Source organism: Drosophila santomea, chromosome X, assembly GCF_016746245.2.
Source record: "Drosophila santomea strain STO CAGO 1482 chromosome X, Prin_Dsan_1.1, whole genome shotgun sequence".
In the NCBI taxonomy this organism is placed as follows: Eukaryota; Metazoa; Arthropoda; class Insecta; order Diptera; family Drosophilidae; genus Drosophila; species Drosophila santomea.
Window position 1 is genome coordinate 20,557,977 of NC_053021.2, and position 20,888 is coordinate 20,578,864.

At 41.2% G+C, this 20,888-nt stretch overlaps 3 protein-coding genes across 3 annotated transcripts; 1 reads left to right on the forward strand and 2 right to left on the reverse strand.

Moving 5' to 3' along the window:
- The first annotated feature begins 5,042 nt into the window (after window positions 1-5,042).
- On the forward strand, window positions 5,043-20,766 carry LOC120456432. The gene is made up of 8 exons (XM_039643264.1): window positions 5,043-5,785; window positions 11,589-11,764; window positions 16,105-16,200; window positions 17,614-17,754; window positions 17,814-18,031; window positions 18,473-18,855; window positions 19,025-19,686; window positions 19,790-20,766. The coding sequence occupies exons 1-8, from the start codon at window positions 5,043-5,045 to the stop codon at window positions 20,473-20,475; spliced, it is 3,105 nt and encodes a 1,034-aa protein (XP_039499198.1). The 3' UTR covers window positions 20,476-20,766.
- Window positions 6,675-9,004, reverse strand: LOC120456433. The gene is made up of 3 exons (XM_039643265.1): window positions 8,852-9,004; window positions 7,572-8,688; window positions 6,675-7,024 (listed from the first exon to the last, which is right to left on the reverse strand). Exons 1-3 carry the CDS (start codon window positions 8,916-8,918, stop codon window positions 6,835-6,837), a joined length of 1,374 nt encoding a protein of 457 aa, XP_039499199.1. The 5' UTR covers window positions 8,919-9,004; the 3' UTR covers window positions 6,675-6,834.
- LOC120456434 (sentrin-specific protease 8) lies at window positions 12,526-15,664 on the reverse strand. Its single transcript, XM_039643267.1, has 2 exons — window positions 15,057-15,664; window positions 12,526-13,047 (listed from the first exon to the last, which is right to left on the reverse strand). Exons 1-2 carry the CDS (start codon window positions 15,548-15,550, stop codon window positions 12,651-12,653), a joined length of 891 nt encoding a protein of 296 aa, XP_039499201.1. The 5' UTR covers window positions 15,551-15,664; the 3' UTR covers window positions 12,526-12,650.
- Window positions 20,767-20,888: the final 122 nt, after the last annotated feature.

The window sequence follows — 20,888 nt, forward strand, 5'->3', positions numbered from 1 at the left end:
GTTGCGGCTCCGTTGCCAACGGAGTTGCCGCGGATTTAGGTTAGTCGTTCACCTTAAATCAGTTAATGTTAATCAGGGTGTTGCCCATCCTTTCAGGTGCGGGGTGCGGGGTGCGGGATGCGGGTAGCGGGATCGCAGAACCTGTCACTCAGTCAATTGCTTCCGTTTCCGTTTGACGCTTCCCATCCGTCGCAGGATGAGCAAGTGGTCTGGTTATTGCTGCTGCTCGGCTGGCTGGCTGTCATCATTGTTGTCGCTTCGATGGTTCTGCGACTAAATTTTCACTGAGCGAAACTGGATATTTCCTTGGAATTTAGCCCACAAGTATACAGATAAGAGATAACTTAAACTAGCATAATGATAAAAGTGGTCAATTCAGGCTTCTTTGTTAAAAACTCTAAGCTTACGATTCTATTGGTTTCTCTTACACATTTTAAGCTTTTCTTGCATTGAGATAATTATGCCTTGTGCTTGGGCCAAAATATTGTGCTCAGTGCACAACCACATCCTATATGCACTCGTATGTGTGTGATTGGGTCAGTCGGCGAGGCAGCGAGGCAGCGAAGCGTTGCGCCCCAACTCCTGCAAGCCAGCAACCCTTCGCCGAGCGATTGGTCAATAACCTTAATTGCTCATCAATTTTCACAGCAACAGCAAGAGCAACTTCACCAGCCACCAGCCACCAGCCAACAGCAACAGCAACTTGGCAAAGGCGCTAATCAGTCAGCACAACAGCAACAAATCTGTCCCTGCGGTCGATGTGTGTCACTGTGCTGGATATCCGACTCTTTGGGACACTCCTGTGCATTTAATCAATATTTCGGAAATGCTATTGGAACTGGTAGCGGCGCTAATCCCGCGCCAAATTGAAGCTGACACAGCGTCGGAAAAATGTCCGAACATGGCGGACAACTTTCGAGCATCAGCAGCACAAGCCCATCTTGTTGCGAAAGTAAATGCTGTGGTGCCCAAAGTTTCGCCTTGGCCTTGCCAGCTGCTCTTGCTGTAGGCCAAATAGGATTTGGACTTCGCAAGCAAGTCTTCGGTCGAATGACAAAGGACGACCGCAAAAGGAGGTCCTGCAAGAAACCGAGCCGCCTTGCTTGCAACTAGCAACACGAGGCTGCCACAACAGCCACATCAGCTGCGGCATTAAAACTATTTACACATTTTGGTTCCAGTTAGAGATACTCTTGATCAATACACATTAAACATTTGGCAATGTTTTATAATTTTAGACTTTCGTAATATTTCACCAAATGCTCGACATTTTTTATGGAAAAAGATTTACAAAACATATAGAATGATCTGGAAAACTACATATTGTTTTATACAGGCCCATCATTGACATCATCATCTAATTTGTTTTAGTGTAACAGAAGTATGTATCAACTTTAATTGTCACTAAGTTGCTTGAATTATTTTTGTAATCCAGTTCATTTTAGGCAATCTCACTGCTTCTCGAGCATTTTCCGTTTGCTGTAGACGTAGACAGGGGAAAACTGTAGAAAAATGCATGAAAAATTAAGGAAGACAACAGCACACTATGGGAAATTTGACCACTTTTTCTGGCCTAAATTAATAACTCCAGAACGGGGTGAGATTTTCAATTGGTGTTTTTTGTATGGGGTTACACTAGTCCATATCTTTTATGGTACCAAAAATTGTGGGCGTGGCACCGCCCTTTCTATTTTTTGTAATTTATAACTCCAGAACGAATAAAGATATTTAATTTTTTTTTTTGCATTAATTTGCACTAGACCATATCTAAACTTACCCCAAAAACTGGGGGCGTGGCACAGTCCCTTATATTTATATTATTAATTTTCGTAAAGGCTTTCTCTCATTTTGTATGCTTTTTCTAATCTCAGCAAAAACCACTGATTTCGTGATAGAGTTTATATTCTTAATTATTTTACATAATTTAACAACAATAGTACTAATAAAAATAACGAAACAATTCAGCAACTGCCTTGTTTAACTCCAGTTTAGCATGAGATTACTCTGAATTTGGAAAAGTAGGGTTAAGTCTAAAATCTATAAATTCTCCAAGAATCGGTAAAAGTGGTTTTTAAAATTACAATAATCTGAACAAGAATTAAATAAGCTACAACATGTGGTATATTTCATTGATGCAATCTGCTGCAATCACTTTAAATCTCTATTCAAAGTTAGGCATTATAAAAAAAAATACTTTTGTAAAGCAACTAAGATTTTTACTAAATTACTGGGACAACACTGGTTTTTTTTTCTATTGAATGTTGCAAACGCCTAATAGAAGGCCCACTGATTAAAATACTTTTAACAAAATGAAAATTAACGCTTTGGTTCCAAAGATATTAGAACTTTTGTAACGAAAGAAAAAATTAATGTTGCAGATTGTTGTTTTGTGTACGCGCAACAGCTGTTTTAAACAGCTGATTTCTTTGTTGTGGCGCCATCTATTAAAATTTCTAGTACGCAGCACTAAAGATTGGTCAATTATGAATGCGTACACTAAATATTATTGTAATATTCCGACTTTCAGAAAATGGGTTTTGGCCAGAAAAAGGGGTCAAATTTCCCATAGTGCAGCAGTATGTACGCATACAAATGAATTAAATTAGACACCCACGCACACATTGGTACTTCCTTAAATCCACACACACACACACACACACATATTTCCGAGCATTTGCATATCGCCAAGCAGCACTAACAACGTGGACGCGTCTGTGTCTGTGTGCATTGGCAAACATTTGACAGTTGCAACAGCAACAAAATAACAACAAATTAATACAAAAAAATATATAAACGAGAAAGAGAAAAAAGCCAAAGCAAACTGCCAAAAGGCACAACACAAACAAAAATGCGAACATTTTGTTAGTCCTCTCTTGTTCTAAAAAAAAAAAAAAAATGGGGAAAATAGAAGAAAACGAGAAACGAGAAAAGTGTTGCCAGCATTTGCAGCACATTTAGATGAAAACTTTTGCGAAAGTTGTAAACTCTGCTCCATGTATTTAAATGCTGAAATAGAGAGGGTCGAGGGCTTAATTCTATGGCAAATTAAAGGCGCGTCCAGCAACTTGTTGGCACTAAAACAGCACAGCCAGAATGAGATTTAATTAAGATTTTAATTAATTTGTTTGCTTGCCAAACAAAATGGTGGGCAAATACTCGAGGCTATTTACATACCTACTGCTAATAGTATTATATTTAATTAAAGCTTTTCCGCCCAGCTTTGGTTTTTGCCAGACTTCGTTTCATTTTGCCGCACTTGCCCTCCAAATCAATGCACATCATGCACCACCTGCCAGTTGGCTTCATGGCCTTTGTCCTTGGCTTTTGCGTTTTTTTTTCGATTAGAACAGCTTTGGTTTTTTGGTTTTTTGGTTTTTCATTTGTTAAAATACATGCTGCATATAAGCTTAAAAGTATGCTACAGCACAATCCGAATTTGATGGAATAGTAAAAGCGATTTGCCCTTTTTCCAGTGTGCAGCTTAATCTTCGGCTTTGGTTCTTCTGCTCCACTCCTGGGCCTGCACTCAGCAATTCCACACTTTCACAAGGTGCACTTAACAAGGTGCTTTGGACCAAAAACGTGGGCGAGTGTGGATGTGGATGTGGATGTGGGCGGGACATTTTTGAGGGGCGGTGGTTAGGGTGGTTGGGTGGAGCTGGGGAGCTGGGGAGCCATGACGTGGAGCCATTGTTGGCCCAACCCTTTTAATGTGGCACAATCATGGCACGAACTTACCTCAATCGCATGTGGGAATTCAATTAAATAAACGAGAGTTGCAGCCAAAGGAGCCGGGGCTGCAATAAATGCTTAGATTTGCAGGCGGCTGCAACAACAACTCGGTTAGCTATATCCCATATCCACACACACACACATACACACACCGAGGCACATAGATTTGCACGCACACAGACAGATAGTGGGGATCCCCAAGCGACCGGAAGTCACTTTTAGCTTACAACGGAAGTTGCAAACGTCTACTGGTTGTTGTTATTACTACTCCTGGTTACCGTTGGCCTACACAGCGAGAAATGAATTACAAAGAACTGAAAATAATTCCATTTAAAGTATTTTATTTTCAATTGGGGAAAAGTAAAATACGATTTTTGGCGTAAAACTTTTATGTATTTGGGCACTTGGGGATTTTTTTAGATTCATGAATGAGAAAGTACAGCTTTACTAAGCTTTGGATTCGCACACCCGTTACAAGTAAAGTAAAACATATACCGAATTTCAGTTCGAAAACAGATAAAATAATTGTTTAGGGCCTCATAAAGCATATGCTAAATATCATTTAAATTTTCCACACCAATTACAACGCCTAGAAACAGGAACTTGCTCTTTCAAATTGTATTACTATTGTTATTTCTTGCTAGACTCTGCAACTATACTATATGATATGATTATACTATACTATATAACTATGATTATAAGTTATGGAAATCAAAGCTTTATTTCAGTGCATGCATGTTGGACACATAATGTGTCTAATTTTATTCAGAATTGTATTCAGAATAACTGATAGGAACTCTATGGGCCACAGGTCTCAGGAACTCCTGATGCCTGGGATTTTCTGGCTGTGCAAATGTAAAAGTTAATTTTCCATCGGTCATAGCCGCTATATTTGGGTCTGCCAAGGAAGCGGCGAGTCGTAGGATTGGTGATGGGCATTAGGTGTGGATTGCTGTTGAATGGATACCATCAAAAGCAGAGATAAAATATGGCTCCTGTGTTTTATAATCGTGAGCAGCGGCAGCGGCAGCAGCAGCAGCAGCATCAGCAGCAGCAAAATCATCATCCGGAGCAGCCGAAGTTACTCGTTTCGGTTCGTTTTACATGGCCGAGTCGAGTCCTTTGGCCAGGACCACAGTTTTCCTTAGTCGAGTGAAAGTTCTCCAGCGCAACGGACGTGCCAGCCAGAAATTTAAAAACAAACCCACTTTTGGCGCGCTTTCAAAGTGTTGGATTTATTTTAGTTTTGTTTTGTTTTTGTTTTTTTTTTTTGTTCTCGTTCTGGCTCAGTGAAGCTAGTGGAATATAAAATGAGGGATTATCCCTCGGTGCCCAATGTGTTTCGCGTGGCCTCCACGCACAGCATCAACAGCGAGAATCCCTACAACAACATTCGACCAGCGAATGTCAACTGCAACACCACCGAAAGGCAGCCGCTGGCCATCCACCAGCTGACCACCAGTGCATCCATCGAGCACAGCCATCCATCGCAGCAGCCGCAGCACCAACAACACCAGCAGCACCCGTTGCTGCACCATCCGCATCCGCATCAGCAGCAGCAGCAACGCTCACCCTATGCCACATTGCCGCGGGGTCAGCGACTCGCGCCGCAGCAGCAGCAGCAGCATCAGCAAACTGGCCTGATCAACACGATCTCTGGCAGCATTCCGGCCACGGGATTCAGTTCTCTGGCCGGCAGCTTCAGTGATCTGCATTTGAACAACATTGGCAATAACAGCAGCCACAGTAGGAGTAACCACAATCACAACCACAACAGCATCAGCATCAGCAACAACCAACGACAGCAGCAGCAGCAGAAACAGCAGCAGTTGCAGCGACTGGTGCCTCCTTTGAGTCGCCACCAGCCAGCTATAGAGGTGCAGCAGACGCAGCAGCATCAACAGCATCAGCAACATCAGCAGACGCAGCAGCAACATGTCCAGCGGCAGCAGCAACATCGTGCTGGTGCTCCTGATCCGCAGGGAGGCAATATCAGCAATATGACCACCGTCAACGGTGGTTACCTGTGGCTCATCACACCTGTTGCAGCCAGGTTAGTATGTGATCATGCATCAAATATCAAATACTTTCTACTCTACAAAAAACAAAGGCAATCTAATCATTTGACATCATTATTTGGTAAGCGATTATTTGAAATGGGAAATTAAATTCCAGAAAAGATCATCTCTTTATTTATAACTTTAGGTATATCTTCAATATTTAAAAAGACAAACACTAAAAAAACCATTTATATCGGTTGTTCATAGATTGCCAATCTGAAAAGCTGAGTTTGTGAGAAGTGTGATCGCTAACAAAGGTCCTTTATTGTCCTGTGGCTGTCCGCTTTTACATTTGTCCATGATTTTAGTATGCCCCAAATGAATGAAAGGCATAGTGGGAAACCACGGTTTCTTTGTATTTATTGCTTTATGTTTAAGGCTTGTTCCCGTTAATATATTTCGCCACTACTAACATAATATATGTGCCCACTTTGTGTACCACTTGGTGCTTCAAGGTACCAAAGTCGACGATTTTTCGCAAAGGGAAATGCTCGAAATTCCATTAGGAAAGGAACTAAATAGTCGAATCCTTTAAACTTGTGACGAAACCGCCTTCCGAATGCCAGCAGCTTGAATTTCTGCAGAAGACGCACACACAATTTCCGACCGTTCCATTCATTTTTAAAGAAACTGAGGAAAGGAAACTGGTTGGTTTCACGTGCTTCGCAACTGGCAACTGGCAACTGGCAACTGGCAAATGGAAAATGGCAGCTCGTCCTTGTCACAGGAGCAGCCAAGACATTCAGACCTCCATGCGGCTCCATCATCCTTGTTGCTTGACAAATAATTGTGTTAGCGACACAAATCACTGCAAAGTGGGCTTAATTTGTTCGTAAACTACTTCGCACGAAAGTGCACGGTACGAAAATCTATACTCTGGCTGTTATGTTCTTTATTGATGATAAAAATATTCCTATCACATTTTCTCGTGTTCCAACATTTATGGAAAACACCTCAAATAAATTTGTTTTATAAAGAAAAAAACGATGTTGAATTAATTGTTTTTAGCTGTGTAAGCGCTCAGTCCAGAGGTAGGACAGAGTTATTCCGGCTTTGTTCTTGGCTTAGTTTCATTCGGCTTAGCGATTTTGAACTTGTGCAGATTGCGCTCACAGGCATTAGGGGAGTGCATGCGCTTGAAGCCCGCTGTGCGAAAGACCTGGCCACACTTGTTGCAGTTGTGTGACCAGGCGTGGTGACCAGTCTCGCGTTGATGCTTGTACATGGCGCGTCTGAAGAGATGGAAGAACGAACGACATTAATGATATGTATTTTGGACACCAATTTTCTATCTCAATAATAATTTTAGCTCTGCTCCTCTACCTCTTCAAATTATTGCAAACTAAACCTATTATAAGTTACTATTAAAACTAACGACGGATTTGGGATATTCTCCTCTTCCTTATGAGCAAACCTCAAAGTATCGACACTTACTATATATAAAACAGCATACATGTATGCAATATAGTTACAATTGATTTTGTAAATTGTTCCTTGACAAAAAAAAGTTTAGCTCTGCTACTCTAGCTCATTAAATTATCGGGATAAGACGCTCACAAAGTAAACCTATTATAAGTTACTATTAAAACTAACGACGGATTTGGGATATTCTCCTCTTCCTTATGAGCAAACCTCAAAGTATCGACACTTACTATGTATAAAACAGCATACATGTATGCAATATAGTTACAATTGATTTTGTAAATTGTTCCTTGTCAGCTTTGTAGGCTTTTTGATTTAAAGAGGTATAAAAAATATTATTAATATTGAAAAACTCACCGCGTATCAAAGTTTTGCTTGCAGCTTTCCATCGGGCAAGTATAGACCCGAAATGGTGGGTGACGACCCATCATCAATGGGTTAACACCAAGAAAAGGTGTGCTAAAAGGTGTTGGGTTAAACGACTGCATCCGTCCCGAAAACGGGAGGGAGTTTATGATATGATTGTAGTACTGGTTTGATATAGCATTGAAGTGTTCGGCCCAGTTAAAATCCAAGCTCTGTACGGAGTTAGGAAAAGCGCTTAAAGTTGAACTAAAGTTCCAGTTTGCGGTAAAACCCTGATTGGCATTAGTATTGGTATTGGTCATCGAACTTGGCTGTGGCGCCGCTTGATTTTGCTCGACCCCTTCGACTTTGATGTTTACGGAGCCCGAGATCTTGGAGTCCTCCTCCATTTGGTTCGCCTTCTTGTCCGCCACCTTTTCGGTCATCTTGTCCGTCCCATTGTTCGCCATCTTATCCGCCACCTTTTCGAACCTCTTGTCCGTCCCATTGTTCGCCATCTTATCCCCCATCTTATCCACCAACTTATCCGCCATCTTATCCGGCATCTTATCCGTCTTCTTGTCCGGCACCTTGTCCATCATCTTGTCCGCCACATTGTTTGCCATCTTATCCGGAATCTTGTCCGCCACATTGCTTGCCATCTTATCCGGAATCTTGTCCGCAGTCTTGTCCGTAATCTTGTCCGCTTTCTTGGTCTTCAACTGCACATCCAACGACCCTCCTGACTGGCCTTCATCTTTGTCGGGCAGCGTTTTGGAAATGCCACCGACTTGAAGGGCGAATTCAGACACTAATTTGGCTGCAGTGGCGGCGGTTGGAGGACGACCACGCCGTGGTTTGCCATTATGGCTGAACTCATGGGTAGCCCCTTCCGCGTTGTATCTGGACATCAGAGGCTTGTTGTTCCGCTGCTCGATGTTGTGGCGCACCACAATGGGCAGTCGATTACTGGTTAGCCAGAGGTCGTTCTTCAGCTGCTCTCGCGTTTGATTGGCCACTTGACGATACGAAAAGTGGCGGCGATTGACGGAAAAGTTTGAAAGCTTCAGTTCAGTTGGCTCCACCGGACGCTCGCACTCGGGCAAACTAGTATGACGCTTCCTCGCAGCTACAGTCAGATGCAGAGTATATCAAGGAAATTCCAAATATCAAATAACTATGATAAGACTGAAATGATCAACTACTTGTATCAACAACTTTTGATAACTGAGAACTGTTTTGCTGAGCGAAAAGTCACAGGACTACTACTTTCATATTTATGAAAAACATACCTTCGTAACGCTCGTAAAAATTGCGTCGCTTATTGTTGTAACGATTCGAAAACATGCTTTGCTTCATTTTAATTGATTAAATATTTTTAAGGAAATAATAATGAGAAATTGCACGAGAGAAATAGCAATGTCACGCAATGAACAGATTGAATAAGAAATTTTCAGTAGACCAGTCACTCTGATTTGACAGATGCCGTAGGAAAAGCAATCGGCCAACTGTGATCGATATATTCTAGCAATGCTTTTCTTCTTTTTACCGATAAAGTTTTCTGAATAAAAAAGTTCAACAATTATAGGCCAGGTTAAACTGTTTTACATTTTTTATATTAAAGTTAGAAACACTAGGTCCTGTATCTGTATGTTTCATATATGTATGTACATTGTAAATATGTTTCCTTTAAATATTATTTGGCGTACTGTTATGGTTGCAAGGTATAGGTATAGGCGACAACCTCGTTTCTTACTTTTCTTGCGATGATATCGCATTGCTGCAGTTAAACTTTCTCATAACTTCATAGTTCGACTTTGTGGTTGCCAATGTGGTTCATAGTTGCCACAGTTGATACCCGAAATCATATTGAATCGTATTTTTATCTTAAAAGGTATGAGTTAAACGCGTACACAGTCAGTAAGTAAGAATTTCAAATCGAATGTAAAGCATTAATAGCCAAATAATCCAAACTGACAGAGAAAACGTTTATATATGTACATACTATTAAATAAAGCTGTTAAAATATTATGCCCTTGATTCGATTAAATAATAGTGCTGCTTGTGCGAAACACCTATTGTTGTTGCGTTAAACAATTGGCAATGTTTGAGAACAATATTAAGTACTATGATAACAGAAAAAATCCATTTCAGCACTTGTGACTACTCTCGGTGCCTACTTTAGTTGCATAAATCAATTGGCAATTTTTTAAAACAATATGGAGTACTATAATAACACATAAAATCCATCTCAGCACTTGTGACTACGCTTGGTGCCAAACAGCGCAAATATTGGCGTTCGAGTGCACTCATGAATGTATTCACGAATACCTGGGCGACGCGCTGAAGATACCTCTAAAAAAAAAAAATTCCCACCACCCTTTGACCTTTTTTCGCATTTTCACTGCTTCTTTTTTCGCACATTTTTTAGCGCTAACAATTTTATTTGCGCTCCTCGTTTTTGGGTGACGACATTTATTTGCATATCATTGCGTGTGTGTGTGTGTGTGTGTGCAAGTGTGTGTGCGAGTGTGTGTTGGTGTGTGTGGGTGGCTGGGAAGCATCGCACTATGGGAAATTTGACCACTTTTTCTGGCCTAAATTAATAACTCCAGAACGGGGAGAGATATTCAATTGGTGTTTTTTGTATGGGGTTACACTAGTCCATATCTTTTATGGTACCAAAAATTGTGGGCGTGGCACCGCCCTTTCTATTTTTTGTAATTTATAACTCCAGAACGAATAAAGATATTTAATTTTTTTTTTGCATTAATTTGCACTAGACCATATCTAAACTTACCCCAAAAACTGGGGGCGTGGCACAGTCCCTTATATTTATATTATTAATTTTCGTAAAGGCTTTCTCTCATTTTGTATGCTTTTTCTAATCTCAGCAAAAACCACTGATTTCGTGATAGAGTTTATATTCTTAATTATTTTACATAATTTAACAATAATAGTACTAATAAAAATAACGAAACAATTCAGCAACTGCCTTGTTTAACTCCAGTTTAGCATGAGATTACTCTGAATTTGGAAAAGTAGGGTTAAGTCTAAAATCTATAAATTTTCCCAAAATCGGTAAAAGTGGTTTTTAAAATTACAATAATCTGAACAAGAATTAAATAAGCTACAACATGAGGTATATTTCATTGATGCAATCTGCTGCAATCACTTTAAATCTCTATTCAAAGTTAGGCATTATAAAAAAAAATACTTTTGTAAAGCAACTAAGATTTTTACGAAATTACTGGGACAACACTGGTTTTTTTTTCTATTGAATGTTGCAAACGGCTAATAGAAGGCCCACTGATTAAAATACTTTTTACAAAATGAAAATTAACGCTTTGGTTCCAAAGATATTAGAACTTTTGTAACGAAAGCAAAACTTAATGTTGCAGATTGTTGTTTTGTGTACGCGCAACAGCTGTTTTAAACAGCTGATTTCTTTATTGTGGCGCCATCTATTAAAATTTCTAGTACGCAGCACTAAAGATTGGTCAATTATGAATGCGTACACTAAATATTATTGTAATATTTCGACTTTCAGAAAATGGGTTTTGGCCAGAAAAAGGGGTCAAATTTCCCATAGTGCATCGTACACATTAAGTTCTTTTTGTTTTTGTGGATTTTTGGCTTCGTTTTTGGGTTTTTGGCAGTCCCCGCCGACCACAAAACAGGTCGAAGTATTTTTTAATCAGCAGCCTCGCACAATTTTTGAAGAGCCCGGAGATCCTGGGAAAGGCAGGCATTTCCCTTGATTACACTCTGTCCACCCAACTCAGCCAGCGCCCACATCGATTTTGATTTAGAGAATGCAACTTTCTCTGCTCTCTCTCCAAATGCACTACAAAACACTGTGGCTCTGAAAGTGAAAGTTAAATGGATTGCTAGAGTTATAGTATAAGCATTATTAAACAAGGAATTGGTCAATTGCTGTTGTCTAGTCTTAGACATGTTTATTTATTTAATCGCTTTTTCTTTATTAAACTTTATTAAACATTTCGGATGGTGTCTGATTTTTTGCAGTATTTCGGTGGCCATTGTCATCGCCGCTCTGGCAGGACCCCAGTGGCTCTTTACGGAGGAGAAGCTGCCCAATGCCAACTACAATGGGACGGCCAACTTCAAGGCCCTGGACGATGGCGCCTACATCACCAAGTACACCAAGTCCAGTCTCTGGATATTGTGCACCACTCTGCCAGGTGAGTTAGCTGCTGTGCAGCACCACATTACTCGATACCACATTTTGCGCCACCAGCAAATGAAGACAAATATGACATGCATGGAATGGAGCAGCATGAAAGCATGGAACTGGTGGCGACTATGTGTTCTTTTATTTGGTACTGCCAGGTGCTGCTCTTTTTGCCGCCCCAACGAGGAACAATGACTTTTGGGCTCATTCGGCTTTAATAACTGCGAGTCAGTGGCAGTGACAGTGGCAGTGGCAGCCTGAGGGTTTTGGATTTGAACAAATTAAACTGCAGTCAGGCGGCGGGTGGTCAACCAATCAATCAGTCAGTCAGTCAGTCACTTAATTAAGGCCCCCACTGACAGCTGTCCCTTTTATTGTATTTTCCGGTGAAGATTAATCGGATCGGAGTTGTTCAGAGTTGTTGGCATGTTTGGCTGCCTGCAATGCTATGCAACTGGAAAATAATAATTGCCTTTATGACTTAAATCGATGGGTGAAAATATTTGTAATTATTCACCACACTTTTAAAGTCACAAACCAAATCAATTTAAATTTGATCTTTTCTTAAGCAAGGTTATCAAATAATATTGCATATTTCGAATTAAAAAGCTTAAGCTAATTGGAATACAATTAATAGTTTTAACAAATAATCATGCACTTATTACACTTATTGCCACAACTTATAGGTGCCCTTTTATGAAGCAAGAACCAAACTAATAACAAACAAAAAAGTAATACGTGCACATTTTGGAATAACAAGAAAGTACATACTAACACTCCAAAATGTTTATTTGCATTGGTTTATTTTTCGATATTTTTGTTTATGTTCTTATGCGTCGTCAACAAATGAAAAGCAAACGAACGTGGGGCCACCTGGGCTTGGAGAGGCTCCCCTTTTAGCGGCCCCTTTTGGGGGGCAGGTTGCCGCCGAGCGACAGGATCAGCTCCAGCAGGTGGGTGCGCATCGCTGCGATTTGGTCCACGGCGATGAGCAGCGAACTGGTGGCGTATCCACACCTGGCCACATAGTCCGCCACGTGGTCGGTCATGCACAGCAGGTGGATGCCGGAGGCGGGGTCGCGACTTGAGCCATCCTTGTCCTTGCCAGCAGCTTGGCGCTCCTGCTGGAGGCAGCGACCCGTGACCAGGACGAACTTCCAGGCTTCGAGGGGCGCTCGTAGAGTTTCCGACACCGAGGCGGCCAACAGCGAATGGCAGTTGTCCAACGAATCGTAGTGGTAGAACTTGCTGTCCGGCCGCGAAATCACCAGTAGAGACCAGTGTCCGTGGGGTCTAGGAAGTTAAGGTCAAAGTTGTTATTAAAGCCATATAGTGTTTTGTGTATACTCAGAAAACTGAAGAACGAATAATTTGAGAACGAACGTTCTTAAAAATTTACTTTGTCGTACTTAAAATTTGTAAGTCAACCGTTCTTGGAATAAGTACTAGTTGTACTCGAATTACACATTTCAAACGCGATATTATTGATAATCATGGAAAACAAAGCTTTATCTTTTCTCATTTATGTATATTCCTTGATCATTTTATGCGACCAATTTTAAAAGAATATACACAAAAAATATAAGATCTTTAAACTAAAATGTATGCGATCGAAAAATCTCCAGCCATTCGACTTCTTACACTTGTTAATATTGATAACATTTCTGTGTTGTTGAACAAACATATGTACATATGTATATGTTTTTTCGATAATCGATTGCTACACGACGCTCATGTAGTGTCAAAAAGTTCCTGGAGTAACAAGTACAAAGTGAATTAAGTGAAATAATTAAGGAATAAAGTGAAAATGTACACACATCAGATAGTGAGCTTACAACGGCATTAGAGGAATTGGGCACGGTGTGTGTGTTCCCTTTTCTGCAGGGTAAGTACAAATCTTTAAATAAAGTATGTACATATATACATACATATGTACATAAAAAGTCGATGGCCTACGCACGTGTTTGCATGCACACATATGTATGTATATGCGTATGCATGTATGTATGTATGTATGTGTATAAAACTTTTGTGTTGCCAAATGTTACTTAATTTTCTTAATGAAGTAAACCTATGAATTAATGTGTAATATTTACAGTTAAAAATCGACTTCTGGGAAATACGCCCAGAGGAAGAGCATGCATTGGTTTTTAAATAGGACGACCTGAAGCGCAGTGTTTCCTTTTTACGATAGGAAGATTAAAAACCATCTCAGCAGGCAACAGCTGACTGGTAATATAACTAATAACAAAATTTTTATTTACTTATTAATATATTTGTCTTTCTTGGTTTTTTATAGATGCCCAGGACTTTTTATTTGTTATTTTGCTTGACAGCGCGTTTCGTTAAATATGTTCAGCTGTAAGAATTTTCAGAAAAGTGCAACAATTTAATTTTTAAGAAAAAAGTTATGGAAGTTTTCATGTATGTATATATGTATGTACTATATATAAAAAATAATAACGAAATGATTAAGTTCGTGTAAATAAACAATAAATATGATTCGTTCTTAAAACAAAAGTGTTTGCTCTGAAAATAAATATATTTATACTTCAGTTTTAAATTTGTACAACTTAAACCGTGAATTTGTAATGCACATATTAAAATTTAACGAGTGTGGGTCAAGTATTTTTAATATTTATTTTAAGTATTTCCCATACTTAAAGCAGTACATTTATCGTACTTGGATCCATAGCGTTCGTTCTCAAATTCATAATTTCGGTCTCAAATTATTCGTTCTTGAATTTAAATTTTTGTCCTTGAATCAAAAAAATTCGAGTTTACCGTACTTTCGATGCGGTTCGTTCTTGATTTGATATCGAAAAGCGTTAATTTTTCCCTGAGTATAGGTAAAGGTACAGTTAAATCGAATATTACGACTTAATTATTCGTTTTTATGGGTTAAGGATTAACTGGGGTACATTTTGTATACCAGTTAGAAGAGATACCCTTCCTTAGATTCTCTTAAAGGTAAGTAATAGGCAGAAGGCATGTATTATTGATCAGGGTCACTAGCCGAGACGATCTGGACAAGTCCGTCTATCTGTCCGTCCGTATGTTCATATGTCCGTATGTCAATATGTCCGTATGTCCTTATGTCCTTATGTCCGTATGTCCATATGTCCGTATGTCAATATGTCCGTATGTCCGTATGTCCGTATGTCGGTATGTCCGTATGTCGGTATGTCCGTAAGTCCGTATGTCTGTATGTCCGTATGTCCGTATATCCTAATGTCAAGATCTATGAGCTATGGACATGGATTATGGATCTAGGATTATGCATGCAAAACGAAGTAACCTACCTTGGATGGGTACAAATGGGCACCAAGATAAACTGTTTCTCGTTGAGGCGTCGCTCGCGCACCATGGCCCACAACTGCCGCATGCTCATGTGGCGCAGTCGGGCAGCCAGGACAGGATTCAGGAAGTGCAGATCCGACTCGGAGCGGTGGCGGCGGTGCTGAAGGTAGGCGTAGTAGAAGGCCACTAGCCGCTCGTTGATGCCTTCGTGAGCGGACTGGAGCAGCCTGGCATCCGAGTGGCGCAGCGAGATGTCCATGAAGTGGAGCGCCACCAGGCTCGGCTGGACCAACTGATGCGGTCCATCCCCGCTGCCCCGCTCCAGTGCCAACGAGCTGCTCCTTTCGGAGTCCCTGATCTTGTACTTGTATTTGCCATTGCTCTTGGCCTTCCCGTTGCACTTTACCTTTCCCGTTGGCTTGGCCTTCACACTGGGCTTCTTGTCCTGGAGCGGCTCCTGGTTCTTAGTTCTAAGCAGCTTATTGGCCACCAGCATTCTGACTTGGACAATCCTCGGCAATGTGGTATATTCTTATTTTATTTTCGACTAGTGTAACTACATTTGAGTTTGGAATGGTTTACCAACGAGTGCTAGGTGTTACACATATGTACATATAATACATACTTAAGTAGCTCAAATTCTATTTCATAAAGTACAAAATAAAAGGGGACGGCCCATGGTTGTCACCTACTGGTGACATTTTGTCTTTGTTTAGACAAATGTTAAATAACAAAATGTTTATTGTGCTCAAAACTGCATTAAAAATCTGTGTCTGCAAAGGATTTCGCTAGTTTGATATACAGCGAATTTAACTATGTTAGATGTCCGGCAAAAGAAGAAAACTATTTTTCCAGTCTTAAAAGATCTGTCCGGAAAAATGGCTGAAATTGCAACCCTGGCAAGTTGAGCTTCTTTTTAGTTAACGATAATACAAACACACGCCCTTGCAACTTATTTTCTTTGTCGATAAGTATGTTGAAATATCGCATTAAAAATGACTCCTTTGGAAGATTTTATAGTAATCATATCACATTATTGATTGTTTTCAGGGCTGGACGCTGAATCGTACAACTGCGTTAAGATTGACTACTTTTCCAATGAGGGCTATCAGCCGGATCCGCACGACTCAACTGCGGCCATACCCTGTAAGTAGCGAAGTATTATCTGAGAATTATGTGGTATTTGTATGCCCGTGACTGGTGCCATAAAGGGTTTTTTTAGATTTATTAAAAGGTATGTAATATGCTTTTCCGACCCTAAAAAGAAGACCCTAGTAGAAGAACAGGATGACTAACCAAGTGGATTAAGCTATGTCCGTCTGTCCGTCCGTCCGTATAAGGATTTAAGTTGGGACTTAACATTTTGCTGCTTAATTAATTGAGTGCAGGGTGTCTAACAGTCGCGGCACTCGACTATAGCGGCTTTAAATTAATTTTTTATTTGGTTTTCTGTTGGAGCTGAGATAATTACTAAACAAAACCAACCAAATTTTTGCACACAGTGTCAAGTTACGTACGATTTTTGGTTTGATTAGAGTTTCCCAATAATTGGGAGAACTGCAATAACAAGGCCACTGTGGTTTTTGATTTCTCAGCTTATTTATGCCGGTAGTTGCGTCGTGTAGAATTGCAATTATAGGGCTGTTCGCTTGATGAATCCATCTTTACTGACGCGTTTAAATACCCAACTAAGCCTTAATGGGCTTAACTGGCATTTGGCATTTGGCATTTAACCAGGTGAATGCCTGCCGCCTTCCCCCTTTCCCCCCACCACACTTCCTCACCCTTGAATGACTGGGCCAAATCGAAATTGATTTATTGTTGTTAGTTGGCCCACAGAAACGCACATGTACATAATACAACTTTAGTTGGATGAATTTTAATTAAAAGCCTTTGGCCTCCATCGGCAAACTTTTGTCCCTGTGATTTGTGGTCTTTCCGAGAACAGGAAGTAGTGTGTAATTGGACTCAGGCGATGACAATAGCTGAACATTTTCAATATCCATTATAAGATTTTCACATATAAGCCCTCTGCCGAAAATACCAATATCCACAGCCGGTTGAAATTCCATTAATTTTCACACAATTGGCCATCGATTTGAAACATTCCCATTAATTTTGTTTTGTTCCAGCGGTCAAAACTAATTTCAAACTGGCCTCGGGTGACAATTTCGAAAATAAAACTATTAAACAGTCGGCTAAAAATGGATGTTGCTGTGAGTGCGGCTTTTTTCGCAAGTCCTGTCTTTGCCTCTACGTGTTTTTGTTTAGCCGCAGGATATTTTCTCACTCGCCGACAGGTCAAAGTGAAAAGTGAAAAAAGGAAGCAATGTTTAAAAGTCAGAAACATAGGCCAGACTATAGTTGCGTTTCTTGTAGTAGAAGGAACGAAAAACAGGGGACAATGTTTAAAATTATTATGAAAACACTGTTGAAAATAATAAAAAAGTAATGAATGGAATTTTCAAAGTAAATGTTAACAGAAAGAGGTGTTAAAGATCATAAGCGCTTATTTTAAGATATATGTATACTTCAACCTTATAACATGCATTTTTACAGATACGGTCACCAAGTCGTGTCCTATTTTCCTGGCTGCTGGTGTATTTCTTGTGATCAGCTTCATAGTTTTTCTAATCCCCACGTGCTCGCATCAAAACAACCTGTATTACTTCAGCGCGGGAATTCTCTTCATTGTTAGCGGTGAGTTTGTTCTAATGTTCGAAGGGTTCCAATAATAATAATAATAATATCTCATGTAGGGCTAGTGATGCTGATAGGATTGATTGCCTATATATCAATACTGAAGGCGGAAATCGGCTCGAAGTTGAGACCCCGGTCCACCCTTCAACCAGCCCTCATCAAGGTCTCCTATGGGCAGAGCTTCTTCCTCTTCGTCTTTGGATTCATTGTCACGGAGTTCGTTGGGGTCTTGAACATATTCCTCTTCATCAATTTGCAGGAGGTCAGCTACTACAGTGTGAGTACTTGAGCAAAGCTGTAAGAATTCCATAACTATCAGGTTCATTAAGATCGTTTTTACTGTACAAATACTTTCATATTATTTATAGTTTATATAATTTTATTACATATTTTTTATAAGAAAAAACATAGTTTAGCATTTTATATAGTATATTATATAGTATATTTTTTTCAGTATTTTATATCATTTCATATTTTTTATAAGAAAAACAAAGTTTAGCATTTTGTCAATGGCTTTCTTTTAACGTGGCATTTGTGACAATCATCTTTGCCCTTAGTAAGTGCCCACCCCTTGACTCGTAATTCTCGCGCTTGACTGCAGAAACCTTTCAGCTTAAATGCAAACGACGCCGGATGAGTCCTCCGGGATTAGCTGCATCTTCTCCTGCGCTCTCTGTGTGACTCACGTGCTTTTTTTCATATGTACATTACCCCGCAGCGCTTGCCCTGTTTTAGTGTGGCGAACATCCACGCCAAGTTCAAGGAGGGCCAGCATCCGTTGAGTGATTCCTACAAGCGGTACAAGCAGCCCGGCACCATCACAGCCAGCCAGGAAGGACTTAGTAGTGCGGGTCAGGGTCACCAGGGACTGGGTCACCATACGCCGCATAATCCGCAGCCGGCGGCACAGCCACCGCATGGAATCCTGAGGAGTGCAAATTCCCGACTCCATCAGGTCCACGATGCGGGACGTGGACACCCTGGAATTCCCGGACAGATTGGCCATCCCGGACAGACGCAAACCCTGCCAGGAGCATGTCGCAAGCATCCGAATGCCGGATCGAATTTAAATCTCTATCTGCATAATGATCTGGAGAGGCGGTAAGGCATTAGGACTTTATATATTATATTATATTTTATTTTATTTTATTTTATTATATTATATTATATTATATTGTATTATATTATATAAATATGTATTATATTATATGTACAATATGTACATATTTTATTGACAGCCATTTATAATCTATTGAACCGTTTTTTTCAGCTTTTACTTCGAGAAACCAGCTGTGTCCAAGTGTAATCTGCACTCGCGCAGCTTCGCTAAGTCGCTGAATGAGCTTTGCACGGATACGTACGTGTCCTCCACCCACGTTACTGCTCCACCGCCAGCTCCCCCCGCCCCCTCCGCTGCCAACCCACTGCCTGCGCCCGCCCTCTTCGCCGACCTGCCTCAGGAATTCCCACTCACACGATCCATCTCCACCGCCACGGAAATCTATCCAGCTGCAACTTCGGCTCCAGCGCCGCCCTCCGCCCAAATGAAACGGAAGCAGCAGCGGAACATGGCCACCAACACGAACACGAAGATCTCCAACAATCCCCCAACCCAAAACAATCCCCACGCGCAGCTCGAAGATCAGTCGCGCCTTTGCGGCCTGAAGCGGGGCCTCCGGAAGACCAAGGACGAGCTCTTCCAGGAGTTCTGTCGCCGAGCTGGAATGCGCAGCAAGCCAAAGAACATCTACTACATCAGTGGCGGGGATGAGGCGGAGGAGGAGGAGCAGGAGCAGGAGCAGGAGGATCAGGCTAAGCGGGAGGAGGCTCAGGACGTTTCGCATCGCGACGACGACGATGACGCGGATGGCGATGATCACGGTTTCAGGCAGTTTAATCGCATGGAGGAGGATCATCTCTATGTGGTGGGAGGTGAGGTTTTATTGCTCGAATTTCAATCGATCAAATGGGTTTTAGTTCAATGAGTTAATGTTGCAAAAAAAAACATATGATTAAAACATCATTTTTATTGCAGACCACGCCCAATTGGTGGTGCCGCGTCGCACGTCCATGTGCGTGGACTCCATGGGAAAGCCGCTGCGCCGACTGAACTCGAACCTGTCCCTGCACACGGATCTCAGTTTTCCGGGAACGGGTGGCTATCCGGGTGGCGTGCGAATGTCGCTGCCACAGCCAGCTGATCTTGGCCAGAGTCGCACCTTGCCGCGCTGCTTTCTGCGGCAGTCGTCCGATTCGCTGGCCTCCCAGGGCTTTCAATTGGACTCCAGTCAGCAGAGGTTCTCACAGCTGATGCTGAATCAGCACCAGAATCGCTTCGTGTCCTCCACGTTGACGCTGCCCCAGGTGGTGGCGCCCAAGAGTCAGGTGCAGTGGCCAACGGCAATTCCCTCCTCGCCTTCGAACTACTCGAATGGCTATCAACAGCATCCGCAGCCCATTTACCCAGCTGCCCAGCTGCCAACGGCCTCTAGTGGAGCTAGTGGAGCACCTGGAGCACCTGGGGCATCGGCTCCGGTCTCCGGACCACCGAAATTCCAGCGCGGCTATGCTTTCGACGATCAACAGCGTAGGTCCAGTTTCGTGAGCGATGCCTTCGACCTGGACGAGATCGAACGGGAGCGACGACGATCCCATGCCAGTCTGTTTGGTATGGGCCAGGTAAGGGATCCCTACGATCTCATCAATGGCACCGCCGTCTAAGATGCCCTAAGGTACCCACATACTCGTAATCAACAATGCCAATACCAAAAAAAACGAAGAGCTAGCATTTTTTTTTCGGAAGTAAGGTGACAAAAGTATAAATATATGTCTAATGCAAAAATAAACTATTTAAAGATTATATACAATATATATGGATGGTCCCAGCTGGTACTAACAAATTGATAAAGCAAGCGCACAATTAGGCCACAAAAGTTATATCAAAAATATACACAAGTGAAATCAGTAGTAAAATTCGAAATAGGTCTTTAAAAATTAATAAATGCGCACAATTTTGGCCAAAAAAACCATGAGTTTTATTTATATCTTTTCCATTGTGTCCTTAAAAGTGCTATAAAGGATATGGCTTAAAAAAAACTGGTTTCAACTATTGACAGTAATTCTAATGATACAAT

Bases quoted from the DNA above. Each gene is read 5' to 3' on its own strand.
- LOC120456433 (XM_039643265.1), bottom strand. From the start codon at position 8,918: ATGAAGCAAAGCATGTTTTCGAATCGTTACAACAATAAGCGACGCAAT. The intron at 8,689-8,851 runs GTATGTTTTTCA...ATCTGACTGTAG, and splicing joins TTTTTACGAGCGTTACGAAG to CTGCGAGGAAGCGTCATACT. The intron at 7,025-7,571 runs GTGAGTTTTTCA...CCATCTCTTCAG, and splicing joins AAGCAAAACTTTGATACGCG to ACGCGCCATGTACAAGCATC.
- LOC120456432 (XM_039643264.1), top strand. From the start codon at position 5,043: ATGAGGGATTATCCCTCGGTGCCCAATGTGTTTCGCGTGGCCTCCACG. The intron at 5,786-11,588 runs GTTAGTATGTGA...GATTTTTTGCAG, and splicing joins ATCACACCTGTTGCAGCCAG to TATTTCGGTGGCCATTGTCA. The intron at 11,765-16,104 runs GTGAGTTAGCTG...GATTGTTTTCAG, and splicing joins ATTGTGCACCACTCTGCCAG to GGCTGGACGCTGAATCGTAC.
- LOC120456434 (XM_039643267.1), bottom strand. From the start codon at position 15,550: ATGCTGGTGGCCAATAAGCTGCTTAGAACTAAGAACCAGGAGCCGCTC. The intron at 13,048-15,056 runs GTAGGTTACTTC...TTAACTTCCTAG, and splicing joins CCCATTTGTACCCATCCAAG to ACCCCACGGACACTGGTCTC.